Here is a 12374-nt window from a genome sequence, read left to right on the forward strand (position 1 = left end):
CCCTTTTCCCCAGATGCTGCCGGTTTGTGCTGGCACCGCGCCCACACAGGAGAAGGAATTTTCTCAATTTCCTTTCAAGAGGCCAAGCTATTTGAGTCATTTGAGATCACACGTAGGTTCAGTTATTACATACGTGAACCCGGCAAATGACAGAAAGGAAAGTGCATCTGTTTTAAGCACAGAAGTACCGCACAGAAGGTTACGTGCACTAAATTTATTCCAGATGCTGCCGTTCCAATTGGTCTCTTTGTTGCTCTACTTCTCAGCGATGTCCATGTTGTTCAACCAATTTAAATCTCACCTAATTCGCTGTGTTGCTGTTGCTCTGTGCTGAAAGCCAGGCGTGCACTGCAGCTGTTGCCATTAATTGTCTGCTCAATGTCTGTGTGTAATTGGGGGTGGGAGGAGAAAAGTTTCACCAAGGTAAGAAAAACATCCCTCCTCTTGATATTGAGAGAGCAGATACGCTCTTCCCTCATCTACCCAGACAAATCAGTGTCCGTAGACACACACACAGCCTCACTCACGCACGTCTGTCATTCCCATCGTGTGTCTCCTGTGTGCACTTTCCTGCTTATCATACTGCTGAAAATTAACGATAGCGGGACCAGCGCTGACGGGGCTGCGGGCAGTGGGTGGCAAAGAACTCGCTCTTTAGCACCCGATGGAGGTGTTTTACATCAGCCCTTCCAGACTCTTTGGTCCTGAAAGCTGCTGTCGGCTCTGAAAATCTCTTACGTAGCCTCAATAACAACATCAAATACCCGGCAATTTTATTTACTCTCGTATGGTTTTATGGACAATATTGAGACAGCCATAGGCTGACTCTTTAGCTTACTGGCTTCATGGTTTGTTGTTCGTTTTTCTTTTTTAACCAAGTCAATATTTGCCAGTACATGTCAGTATTTTGTTAAGATTTTTTAAAAGTAATTAAACACACTAGCTCTTGCCTGGAAAACTATACAGAATAAGGTGCATTAACTTAACAAAACATCTTGTCACTCCTACAAACCTCTTGTTTTTAATGTTCTGGTTTTCAGTGGTTTACACAACACAACTTTTTGAGTAGTTTGTATCCACAGCTTTGAATCATGGTAGCAGAAAATAGATGTTAGGATTTTTGCTTTCAGCTTAACATACACAATCCAGCGAGGTTTCCACAGTACGTGGTCTAGAAGTAGTTGCACTTACTAGACAAATATGAAATAGTTCCTTTTGCATCTATGGCACTTCAGCTTTGAGTGTAGCCAGTAAAAGATCAAATAATTTGTACTCAAATAAAAGCAATATTCCCTCTTTACTTCTCTCTAATAGATCCTTGGAATACGCTGACAACACTTGTGTTTGTATGAGTGTCTGGGAAAGAGCTGTGAGAATCACGTTTCCCAGACTGTGTGGAAAAAGAAAAGAATTCGCTAAATATATTTAAAGATGGTTTCATGACTTGTACGCTTAACAGAACTGTAAGCCCTGTGTTTAATTAGGTTGTCTGGAGTCGCTAAAGGAATTTGGGCTGTGAAGTGGTTGAGGATTTAAGAACAACATTCATCTCCTTTTATATAAAGTTTGGCTGAAGAACTTACGGAACAACCAAGGCACCGCAGTGATGCATAGACTAAATAATTTTTATTTGGCTATAGAATATTTTAATTCCTGATATAGTATCTCTGATCATACGTGGCTTTGTTGTAAACATAAGCCGTGGCATCACGCATTTACTGAATCTCTTTGGATAAATTCAGGCCTCAGCATACAGGTATAGTAGCAATGGAAACAATTAATACAAATTTCTTCCCTGTAAAAAAGGAAATAATAATTAAAAAAAGGTCGAGTAAGGTGGTGGCCAAACTCACCCGTGTCTTTACCAAAGGTCTACCTCAAGCAGAGTGTGTGCGCTGTGTCTTCCCTCTCCTATGAACGTTAATTTGGAATCTTTACAATCACTAAATGTGTTTGAAATTTTATTGAAATCTATTGCTCATCTTTTTTGTTCTTTCCCGTTTTCAGCCACCCCTTTTCAGTGAGGTTATTCACCCTTTGCAAAGAAGAGATCAAAAGATCCAAAGCCATCCGGAAGCTTCGCTCCAGCATAGGAGTGTAAGTTGATGAAATCAAGTCATCTTTTCTCTGCTTATAAAAAGTGAAGAGCATTTAACTACAGTACATACCAGATGTAACAGCCAGGTCTGTTTCATGTGAAATTCAAATGAAAAATGCACACAAACACACGTAATATAAGGTTGTGATAGTTTCATGTATTTCTGGGTGGTTGGGGTGCAAACATGCAAAGGATCTGATAAAATTTAACAGCTTCTAAAATGTTGTTGCCGTTCTTAAAGATGCAGCGAATCATTTGCTTTTTGCTTGGAGAGAACTTGACTCGGTGCCAATGCAGATTACACGTAACTGATTAGATCTTATGTGTGCACTAAAAAGAGCTGAAAACACCTGCAAAATTATTATCCAGCTTTAGGGTAAAAGCTCTCAGTTCAGACAGCAAAGTCAAAACAAAAATGTACCAGTAAGGAAACACAATACTGGGTGAGCAGAGAAAAAAAGACAAAGCATTGCAAAGCTGAACAAAAGTTCATTGGCAAAAACCTGGGAAAATCATTCAGGTATAACAATGTGAAGCAATGATTTTATTGACTTAATTTTCATTGTTTTATTGGCACCATATTAACAGTGCAAGCAAACCTGAAGTGAGAAGTTGCCGTGTCTGTCTTTCACTGGGCTGCACCGTGTGCATGGCCCCCGTGCGAGAGCTGCACCCACAGAGCTTCAGGGCAGAGGCCTCGGCCGCCCTGAACCGTGTTGGTCCCGGCAGCTCAGGAGCCCGCGGGACCGTTCCCTCCGCGTTTGCTTCCCCACAGCACTGGGGACCGAGATTTCCTGGGATAAGCGCTTCCCTTCCTGCCCTTTTTTCTGACCTACGTCTTCATTCTGAGCCTCAAAATGTACTTTTGCAGTTATAACACACACAAATCCCACACAAGATCTATTTGGTTTTTCTTATGTTTTCTAGGTTTTGTGGCCTGATTCAATTTCAAGGAGACTTGAGAGAGAAAGTTTTATTTCAGTTGTTTCTCCTTCTTTGCCATTCATTTCCTATAGTAAGTATTGAAGACAATGTATATTATCAGAAGTTTTATTTAAAATACTTTCCAAGTAAAAAAGTGCACAAAAGCAGCATTCTCTTGAATGGATATAATGTATATATTAGGTTTTATTTCTTGGTCAGTGAGGAGCAGCACCTCCACTGCTACAGGCAGCCGTTAACCTGCAGCTATAGTAGAGTCGTGTAGGGGAAACAACCAGGAGTAATTGCAGGGGCACGTAAAAAAGAATGTGAAAACTCAAGAGGGCTTGAGAACAGCTCGAACACACGGGTCTCTGACCAGAGCAAACCCACAGTGTTTGTTCCAACACTGACCCATTACTTTTTGTTAAGTGTAAAATCATACAGCAATCAGCAAAGTTTGATTTTTAAGATTTTTAGTCCAACTGTTTCCGTGTTGTATGTACTTTCTACATCAGGAATCCTTTGCAGGAAAGGCACAATGTAAGAACTGAAGAGACACCATTTCAATTTCATGTTTTATTGGTATTTTACATCATAAATATGTTTTGTTTCTACAGATGGATCAATTAAATTTGGCACTACTACTCCAGAAATACCCCTATAATTTCTTTGCTTTCCTTTGGTTATCATCAGGCTTCCTTGAAAAAAAAAAAAAAAAAAAAAAATCCCCAAACTAGAATTATTTGCAATTTTCCCGTCTTCCACGTAGTATCTTTCTACACCTCGTACTTCAGCAACCAGCCGAACTGGCTTTTCCTGTGCGCACAGGAGCATCAGCACTAAACAGTGCTCTGGGAAAAATACTTGCAAATTAACTGCTTCCGGAAACTGCCGTGTAAAAAGCTCATGTTACTCACATCGTCGTCTATCTCCAAACAGTTCTTTAAAGTTTTGCTGACTCTTACGATCTCCAGATGGGAAATGTGTTTTGTGGGCCTACAGCAACCCAAGTTAGAGCCAGGCTTTGGCTCTGTGAGGCACTGCAAGAAAATACATGCGCCAGTTGGGCCAGTCTCAAACATGTGAATTCATTCCCTGTGAGGGCCAGAGCTGTGGCCCTTCGTAATCTGAAATCCTGCAAAAGTTTAGTGAAAACACAGCGATTGTAGTAGCCTGAATTTCCTTGAGGTGCGGAACCGAAGTCCCTTGGTGCAGCAAATGGTTGTTGGCACAAGGATGGGGCTGAGGTGGTGTAACAGTGCCCACCATAAAGTGACTGTCAGTGTGAGGAACCAGTCGCGGCAGCGGGCTCTGCCACGCGGGACTGGGGACGCTTTGCTCAAAGCTCCTCTGCCTCTTCCCCTCAGATCCGGAAAACAACAGCCAGTCAAGTTTACGAGATGTTGATCACCTACAGCGACGTGGTTGATCCTGCCACCATGGAGGAGGTTCTGACCATCCTCAGCGATACCAACTGGTAAGTGAAGTTGTTGCCAGACAGCAATAAGAACGGAAATAATTTCTGTACCACTGAAGTTGAAGTCCGTGTCTTTGCAAGCTGGTGGCGAGGAAGCTGTAAGAAACGATCCCGTTGTTTTAGCTCTTTATTGTTTCTAGGCCAGAAAAGCATTGCTGAAAAGAATTCTTCTGTTCTAAAGAAATATCCAGAATAGTGTCCCACTGGAAGTGGTATAAAATCACCAGCAGATAAGCTAAAATATCCATATTTTTCTAACGACATAAAAAAGGAGGAGATCTTGGAAAACGTCCATGAAACAGAGACTGGGCTGCGCAAACAACCTTCAACTGCACAGACAGTTTCTTGGCGTTTCTGAGCTCTGGCAGGATCCGGGGAGAGGACGGAGCTCTGCAAGCTGGGAAACACCACCATTGGCAGAACAGCTGAAATCCTCCATGAAATGTAATTGCTCAAAATGCATATCCTTGTATTCAAGCAAATATTTTGAATTGGAACAGTGTAGATGTTTCCCAAGCATATGATTGCGTAAATTAAACAACCACTTTTCTATAACGTAATAATTTTTTTTACATGCTATGTTGGCTTCTTCCAAGCACGGGGGGAACGGCACCTTGGAAGGATGGGAGGAGGGAAAACTCCCCAGGATTTTGGTGCTGCTTTTCCTTCTTCTGCAAATATTAGCCTTGTACCTTATGGTCACCTGGAAGAGTTTCTAAAAGACAGCATGCCTTGGCTATTTGAGGAAATACAGAGTTTTAAGATACTAATTAGTTGATTAGTTTTGCTGCCATGTTAAATGTTTTTCCTTGCTACAGACGATTCTAGTAGCCCCAAACTCTGCCCCAAGCAGTGGTCAAAGTTAATACATGAGAACAGACAGGTATTAAAAATATATAATTTATTTAGTCATTATATATTGTCTCCGTTGACATTTCATGGAAATAAAATTAACCTAGACATGTTCAAAGAACAAATACACCTTAAGGTTGTGGTTTACATGTTTTAAAACTGCATGCTTACATTATTCAACTTTTGTTTACTTTCTGGTTTATTTCTGTGCTTGAACTTAAATGACTTTATATTTGGTAAAAGAAAACTAAGCTTGTCATTGTAAGGGGTGGCTCCTGCTGGTTTTCTGAATTTTCCAGTACAAAATTAGAACAATAGTCTCAGATTTGAAGAACTGGTTATCAACAATTCTGCCTGTTGTTAATATGACTTGCTTAGCCACATAGTGATGTTTAGTACTGTGTTAAATGTGACTCCGAATTGAAGAGCAGGCTTGCTCAGACATTACACAAAGATTTTGTTAATAGAAACAATGGAGTAGCATTAGATTACTGCTGTCACAAAGGGAAGTTTACAATTCCAAAACGAGAAGGGGTGCACACCAAACTGTGACAGACAAAGCAGCGGTACAGCTCTGCTCCTAAGTGGGTTGCTAAAACAAAGCAAAATACTTTCTAAAAACCATTTCAGAAAACTAAATATTCAGTTTTCACCTTGTGGTTCCTCCGGTGTGACTGCCTGCCTGTCCTGGGCTGGCTCAGTGCAGGGCTTGCTCCGATTTCCCTGTTGCAATGGGTCCAGTGCGCTAACATTAAAGATGAAGAGCTAGTTTACTTCAAACTTAATTGTTTTATCTTGGTAGATTTGAACTGTTTACAAAAGAAGATAAGTGAAGGCATTGCTGAGTGTCAGAGGGAGCTGCTTGTTATTCTTGAGTTCTCCCAGTGCTAAAACAACCTCAGTAAATTCTGAAGTACAATAAGCATGAACAACAGGAAACCAAATGAGAATTAATATTTGGGGAAGATAATAATTAGTAGCATATGCATATTTGTTCTTTGTTGGAACTATACAGAGTTTATCCTACAATTGTGCCATTCAGAGTTTAAACAGATTAATAACTTTTGTTTAGCTACAGGAAAGGTTCCAGTATTAAATATGATAAATTGTCCGAGGTGTCTAGAAAAACACAACAGGTTATTTCTAACTTGCCCGTTATGCTTTTTCTCAGTAGTTTTAGATTCTGTATCTGTGCTAAGAGTTAAATTTTTCATAGCCTATTTACAGTTGTTACTTAAGGAAAACAAAAGAAATCAACTGAATTGGTGAGCAATGGGAGCAGGCTCCCAGCATTCCAGTTAGCGTAGATTTTTACAATATGGAAAAGAACGTTGTCTGTGTGGATTTTTGGCATTTGAGGGCTTTTTGTAAGTCTCAGTTCTTGAGGAAATTATCTCCTGGGCATCATGCTATTTCAGAACCTTTTTAAAAGACTCACAATTCTTAGTTCTGGATTTTCTATTTTAGGAGAAAGCTTCTATAGATCATAGAATGTTCTCCAAATACAGTGACGTGTTTTTAAAATCTCGATATGAAGTTTTCTAAACCAAAAAGGAGCTATACATGTAGAGAACTTCTAGTCAAAAGGGCTGTATAAGTGCTATTTGTTTGGAACACAAAAGCCTAGAATAATAATTTTGGATATTTGCCTAGTAACTGTCACTTCTGGAAGACCTGCCGAGTACTTACAATTTATCTGGCTTAAGATGGTACAGAAATGTAACATTATTCTCAAAATGTGACACAACAAAAGCTTGTGCAAATTGAAATGTACATGAAAGTATATATCCATGCAGAGTAATTTAATAATCAAATGGACAGCTTAAGTTCTATGCATGTAGCCATCTTCAGATTTTAATTTTTGAATTAACTGGAAAATATTTCCTCTTGCAGGGAAGCGGAATTGCCCGTAGTAAGAGAGAAACGCAACTGTCTCTGTGATCTGATGAAAGTGCCCAAACCGCAGCTGGTGCCCAAGGTAAAGTACAGCAATGTGCCCGAGGGGCTCTTTAAAAAATAGAGTCATGATCAAGTTGTGCCACCAAACGCGCTGTGTGCTCCTGCACGACCGCTGCCCTTCCTCCCCGCTTCAGGAGAACATCAGGGTGCAGCAGGAATTGCTGAGGACTGCGGGCTCAGGCTCTTCCAGTCGTGGTTCTTGCAAACATTCCAGCCTTGCGGTGTGATATGAATGAAATAATACAGGACAGATGTTTCCAGAACTGCTCATCTGCCCTTTCGGGGGAAAGAAGGAGGACAAAAACTTCCCAATCAATTTCAACAGCAAAATTATCATGTGGTTGTGGAAGCCACAGAATTCTAACACAGCCTGAGAGGAGGAATAGAATCTCAAAGTCAATATGTTCATAAAAAGACAGACAACATATCCAGATGTAGGTCCCATTTCCTTTTAATGCAGATAGCCCATCTGCTCCATATTTCAGAAATACAGAATTTCCTTAGTATCACAGGTATAAGATCTATTCCATAAACTAATTAAGCTTAAAAGCAGTGGTATATCAGCTTATTGTTGGCTTTTAAAATTTTTATTGTTCTGCTTTCATAGTTCTAGAAAGTTTTGTCCTTTGTAATTATTTTAAAATTCAGACAGACTGTGCCATCTTCTTTCCTAAGTTTTCCCTAACAGAGTAGATCTTCATTCCCTTCATTTTCTCATTAAAATATTTGAACACCATTAAGTTTATTTTCATGGCTAGAATTACGCAAAGCGTTACTTTGTTGCCCTGCACAGTCCCATTTCAGAACAGCTGCAGCATCTGTGGCTGAAAGTCTTTTCTCCTCCAGAGCACCCAAAGGTGATCTTGGCTTCTTCAACTGGCTCTTTGGGATTTTTTACATTATGTCAGTCTGTGAGGTCAGCCCGTTCTTCTGGGGAATGTTCTCATAACCCTTTGCACTGAAGATGCTTCCTAATGTAAGCAGATTCCTATGTTTTCAGTGTTCATTGATATAAAAATATTTTTTAAAAAGTAAAAATTGGTCAGAAGATTAATATTTAAGGCATCTATGATAACCTTCAAAGACACTCTGCTGTCCCCACAGCAGTTTCTTTACTCATCTTCTAGTTTTTACCGTGGTGTCTACAGTTTTTTGCTTTTACAAACATTTTAAGAAACTTGTGACTAACATTTTTGTAATTTTGGAAAACAAGAATCCAAACCTCCCACCCATTCAAGGTGGTGTTTTTCCAGCAAAAGCTGACCTGAGCATTGCTCTTTCGAGGTTTTCAGTCAACTAACAGAAATGTTATGTTCAAAATGAAATTGTTACAAGACAAACTTATTTCAACTCTTTAATTACTAGAGGCCAAGAGAAGCCTGACAAGTTCGGAGACAACTGTCTCTACTTCTTATTTGTTTGTATCAGCCAAATCCACACGCAGGTATTTCAGATGGAATAGTTACCACCTGTATCATGTGCAATCTGGAAGTGATGTGGCTCAATTGGGAACTTCACCTTTTCCTCCTCCTTCAACATGAAGAAATAGTTAGTATGATGTTTAGCAAGAGTCAAGCCCACACCTGTTAGAGTTCTGTTAGAGTTCGCTCCAAGAGTGACGCTGAAGGTGAAGGACTTTTCACAGCTGGCCAGATGTTCCCACTCGCAGCCAGTTTGTGCTCACACAGGAGTGCACAACATTCTGCTCTTCAGGAGCTCACACGTCCTGAGAACAGAGGAGAAACAACAGAGGAAGCCAAGCAGAACATTATGAAAAGGTGAAATCAACGCTTATAATTCCTTTAAAACTTGCACAAATAAAGTTTGCTAAGGGTAGTTAAAAATTCAGGTGTTACAAAGGACTGTAAATATTACAGCTTCGTATGTCTGTATTTTCTTCTCCATTTAGTTTCCATAATTACATGGTTGGGGTGCTGTTAAAGCAGTGATAGGTGCTGCTCCAGGTGACCTCTGTGGTTCCTTTTCTCTCTTGCAGAGTTCAGCACAATGAATGTCCAGGCACCGGCTGCTGCTTTGTGAACTGAAGCTCCTGGTCCAGGTGCCATGAGGACTGGAAGGGGTTGTGCTGCAGCATCCTGACAAACGGGATCCTCGGCGTGAGCCGCCACGCGCGCTGCGTGACAGAACAGGCAGGGATGATGTTGTGAAGTGTTGTGCAGATGAGCTAGATGAAGCAGCAAAGACTCGTCGCGTTTTCAGTTTTTAAAGTCATTTTCTGTAACCACAAGATGGCGTTTCCCTCCACGCGTCTGTCACGACTGGCCCGGGTTTTATCAACAATTTACACTTGTGCAGCTCTGAATGGAGCCATCCAGCCTGTGCTCGCTGTACACACATAAACTATTAAACCTGACTTGCTGCATTAGTCTCTTAAAATAATTGTTTTTCAGAGTTAAGCATGGCAACACTTAGTGGTAATGAAAATCTTCCTGAACATAAAGTATCTCTGTGGGTAAACGTCATTCTTGTGTCATAGTTGAACAAAAAACGCAGGTTTCACTTCAGGTAAAGTCAAAGCCTCTTTTAATAGCTCTTTCTATAACTAATTCAAGCAAATGTGTTTGTAGTTAATGAGCATTAAGGACTGAAGTGTTACTTTTTCCCCTCGAAGAACACTGAGGTGACTCAGTGCCTCACGCCAGGAGTTCAGACCAGATCTTCTTGACTACAAAATGAAATGGCTGTAACAGTTATCTGTAGCAAGAATAACTGATGGGGCGGTATGTGCACAGGCAATACGATATTCTAATTACAATCTGTTATTTGATAGTTATAATTAAATCCCACTCTCCCAGCACTTCAAGTAGAACAGTGGCTGTGTGTATATATAATTTTATATATACACACACCTCTATGAAAATTTGAAAGGAAATACAATTTAACAAACTGAGTTTGGTAAACAAGTCATGTGCAATAGGAAAGTAAGCAAATAGCATTGTCATGGTGGAACTGAGACCTCCCTTAGCTTTCTATCTTACTCAGTAACTCAGGGTTACTCAGCACAAAGATTAATTTAAATGAAGCACAAACTACAATAATATTCTAAACCTCTGAACACTTCAGTTTTCCTACACACAGAGGATAACAGATTCAATATCACTGCCTTACCTTGGTTTTTAGTTAAAGTGGTAATAATCCATCCCCTCCTGCAGGTTCAGCATGCTCAGGTTTGCTTCAAATGCCCCACCTGTCAAATCCTGGGAGGGAAGAAAAAGAGAATTAGATTAACCAGACAAACTCATCTCAGGTTGTAACAGGTTTTGGTAATTTGGTTCTTCAGACCACAAAACAAAGTCCCATTTGCAGAACTAAACATAAATAAACCAAGGCTCAGAACTGTTTCCAATCAAAAACTAAGTGTATGTTGAAAAATTAGTGTTTAAATTAACATGTCGGGGGGATACTGGATGACTCGTTCTCGTGCTGCTGTGCAGAACACAAGGACTGCACTAAGTGCAGCTCTGCAGATAACTGAACATTTTGTTTTCTACTGCAGGCGTTTTCAGAGAACAGGCAAGGGAATGAGTTTGACAAAACAGTGATTTTTTGTAGATTTTGAACAATTATTAGCTTGTCTGCCGAAACAAACTTTTCATCCAGCAACTGAAATATTTTGCACAGTTAAAGGTGTTTCCTTTAGAGCCGCAGTTACGCTATCTGAACAGGCACCTGGCAGGTTGGCTCCGTGAGCGATCTTGCAAGGCAGCGATGTCATTAAGAAAACATGCCAACTTCAGCATTTCTCAGCAGTTCTACTTTGGTCTTCCCAGAGTCCTTCACTGTACTGATCTTCAGGACTATCACAAAAAAAGATTAATTAAAGCTCACAATACTATAGGAGGCAGGTGAAGAGATTGCTCGTGTTCCGTTGCTTGGCCCAGAGCAGCACAGTCCAAGTTTTAACAACGCCCAACAGTTCTGCGAGTGTTTAGGACAGGAAGTTACAAGAACAGAGTCCAACTGAAACTGGACTGAAAGGAGGTGGAACACTAGACTTTGGCTGGAATAGCAGGACTCAAAAAACTGCTCTGGGATCCTTAATGAAGCTGAGTGCAGAGACGAAGGTTTGTGTGTCCCGGGGAGGACTGCACGGCCGGCTCCCAGCTCGCCTCGGGCCAGCTGAGCTGCTCAGAAACCTGCTCAGGGCATCTGAGGCTTGCGGGGAAGCCTTGAGGAACGCGGCCACCTCTGCCAGCGGGGACTCCAACAACAAAACACGCTGACCTGTCTCCTCCAAGCCTCTGCATTGTTTCTGCTGCCCGAATTTCTATCAGAAAGGAAACACGGCATGAGAATGTTTCAGACCTCTTGCCCAAAGCAGCGTGCTGTGCCTCAAGATCACAGATTAATTCCCCTTTTTCCTGCATGATCCTCACCGACCTGCCAGGTTCTTCTGTTTTCACTGGCAATGCCAACACAACCTGACCCAGAACTTCAACAAAACCCATAACCACCAGTCATAAAATTAATAATTGAGCTCTGATGTTGATTAACCATAAAAAAGGAATCAGAATAGCTAGTGAATAGTGTGGAGCAGGGCAGGAAAGGGCCCCTGGCACTGAGCTGCTTAAGCAAAGGCTCCACCTACCTCAGGTAAACCATTTCTCCTCTCAGCGATAAGGCCCTGATTGTGAATGATGCTGAGTACTGGTTTTTTAACTTCTTGAAACCAAGAACGCTTGATGGTATTTAATACTTTGAAGGACTGAGTCCTAGTTTTGCAATCCAGTTAAGATCCCAAACTGGTCCATCTGCAAAACTTACCGCTCATGTCAACTGGGAATTCAGCTCAGAAATGCAGGCCCCGATTACGACCTTTAGTCTCCATTAATGATTTCATAAACCCGAGTTAGCACATAGGGGATGAAACAGTTGCATTTAGCTTGCTGAAAAATCAACCTGGTCTAAAGAAGGGTTTAAAAATACATAGAAAAGAGCCCAGATGCTAAATTAAGCAGGAGAGTTAAAAACAAATCTTTCGTTCCCAGAGCACAAGACTGAGGTGACAGCAAGGCAGGGTTTTACAATAACTGCTCTAACAGT

At 40.9% G+C, this 12374-nt stretch overlaps 2 protein-coding genes across 12 annotated transcripts in view; one reads left to right on the plus strand and one right to left on the minus strand.

Annotated features, from left to right (window-relative positions):
- TBCD (tubulin folding cofactor D) overlaps positions 1 to 9687 on the plus strand; it is a 114261-nt gene extending 104574 nt beyond the window's left edge. Inside the window, exons 35-39 of one of the 2 annotated variants that reach the window (XM_065647586.1) lie at positions 2008 to 2097; positions 3026 to 3113; positions 4390 to 4499; positions 7245 to 7329; positions 9307 to 9687. In XM_065647586.1, the coding sequence (XP_065503658.1) occupies positions 2008 to 2097; positions 3026 to 3113; positions 4390 to 4499; positions 7245 to 7329; positions 9307 to 9321 (388 nt within the window). In that variant the 3' untranslated portion in view covers positions 9322 to 9687. Of the gene's footprint in view, positions 1 to 2007; positions 2098 to 3025; positions 3114 to 4389; positions 4500 to 7244; positions 7372 to 9306 lie in introns of those variants that run through there. The other variant, XM_065647585.1, reaches the window with a different exon arrangement.
- B3GNTL1 (UDP-GlcNAc:betaGal beta-1,3-N-acetylglucosaminyltransferase like 1) overlaps positions 2367 to 12374 on the minus strand; it is a 130003-nt gene continuing 119995 nt past the window's right edge. For 6 of the 10 annotated variants that reach the window (XM_065647596.1, XM_065647597.1, XM_065647594.1 and 3 more), the window contains 2 exons: positions 10440 to 10528; positions 5461 to 9036 (listed from right to left, as the gene is read on the minus strand). In XM_065647596.1, the coding sequence (XP_065503668.1) occupies positions 10448 to 10528 (81 nt within the window). In that variant the 3' untranslated portion in view covers positions 5461 to 9036; positions 10440 to 10447. Of the gene's footprint in view, positions 2449 to 5157; positions 5236 to 5460; positions 9037 to 10439; positions 10529 to 11000; positions 11129 to 12374 lie in introns of those variants that run through there. The other 4 variants (XR_010607219.1, XR_010607218.1, XM_065647592.1 and 1 more) reach the window with 4 other exon arrangements.

This window comes from Caloenas nicobarica, chromosome 18, assembly GCF_036013445.1.
Source record: "Caloenas nicobarica isolate bCalNic1 chromosome 18, bCalNic1.hap1, whole genome shotgun sequence".
Classification (NCBI taxonomy): Eukaryota; Metazoa; Chordata; class Aves; order Columbiformes; family Columbidae; genus Caloenas; species Caloenas nicobarica.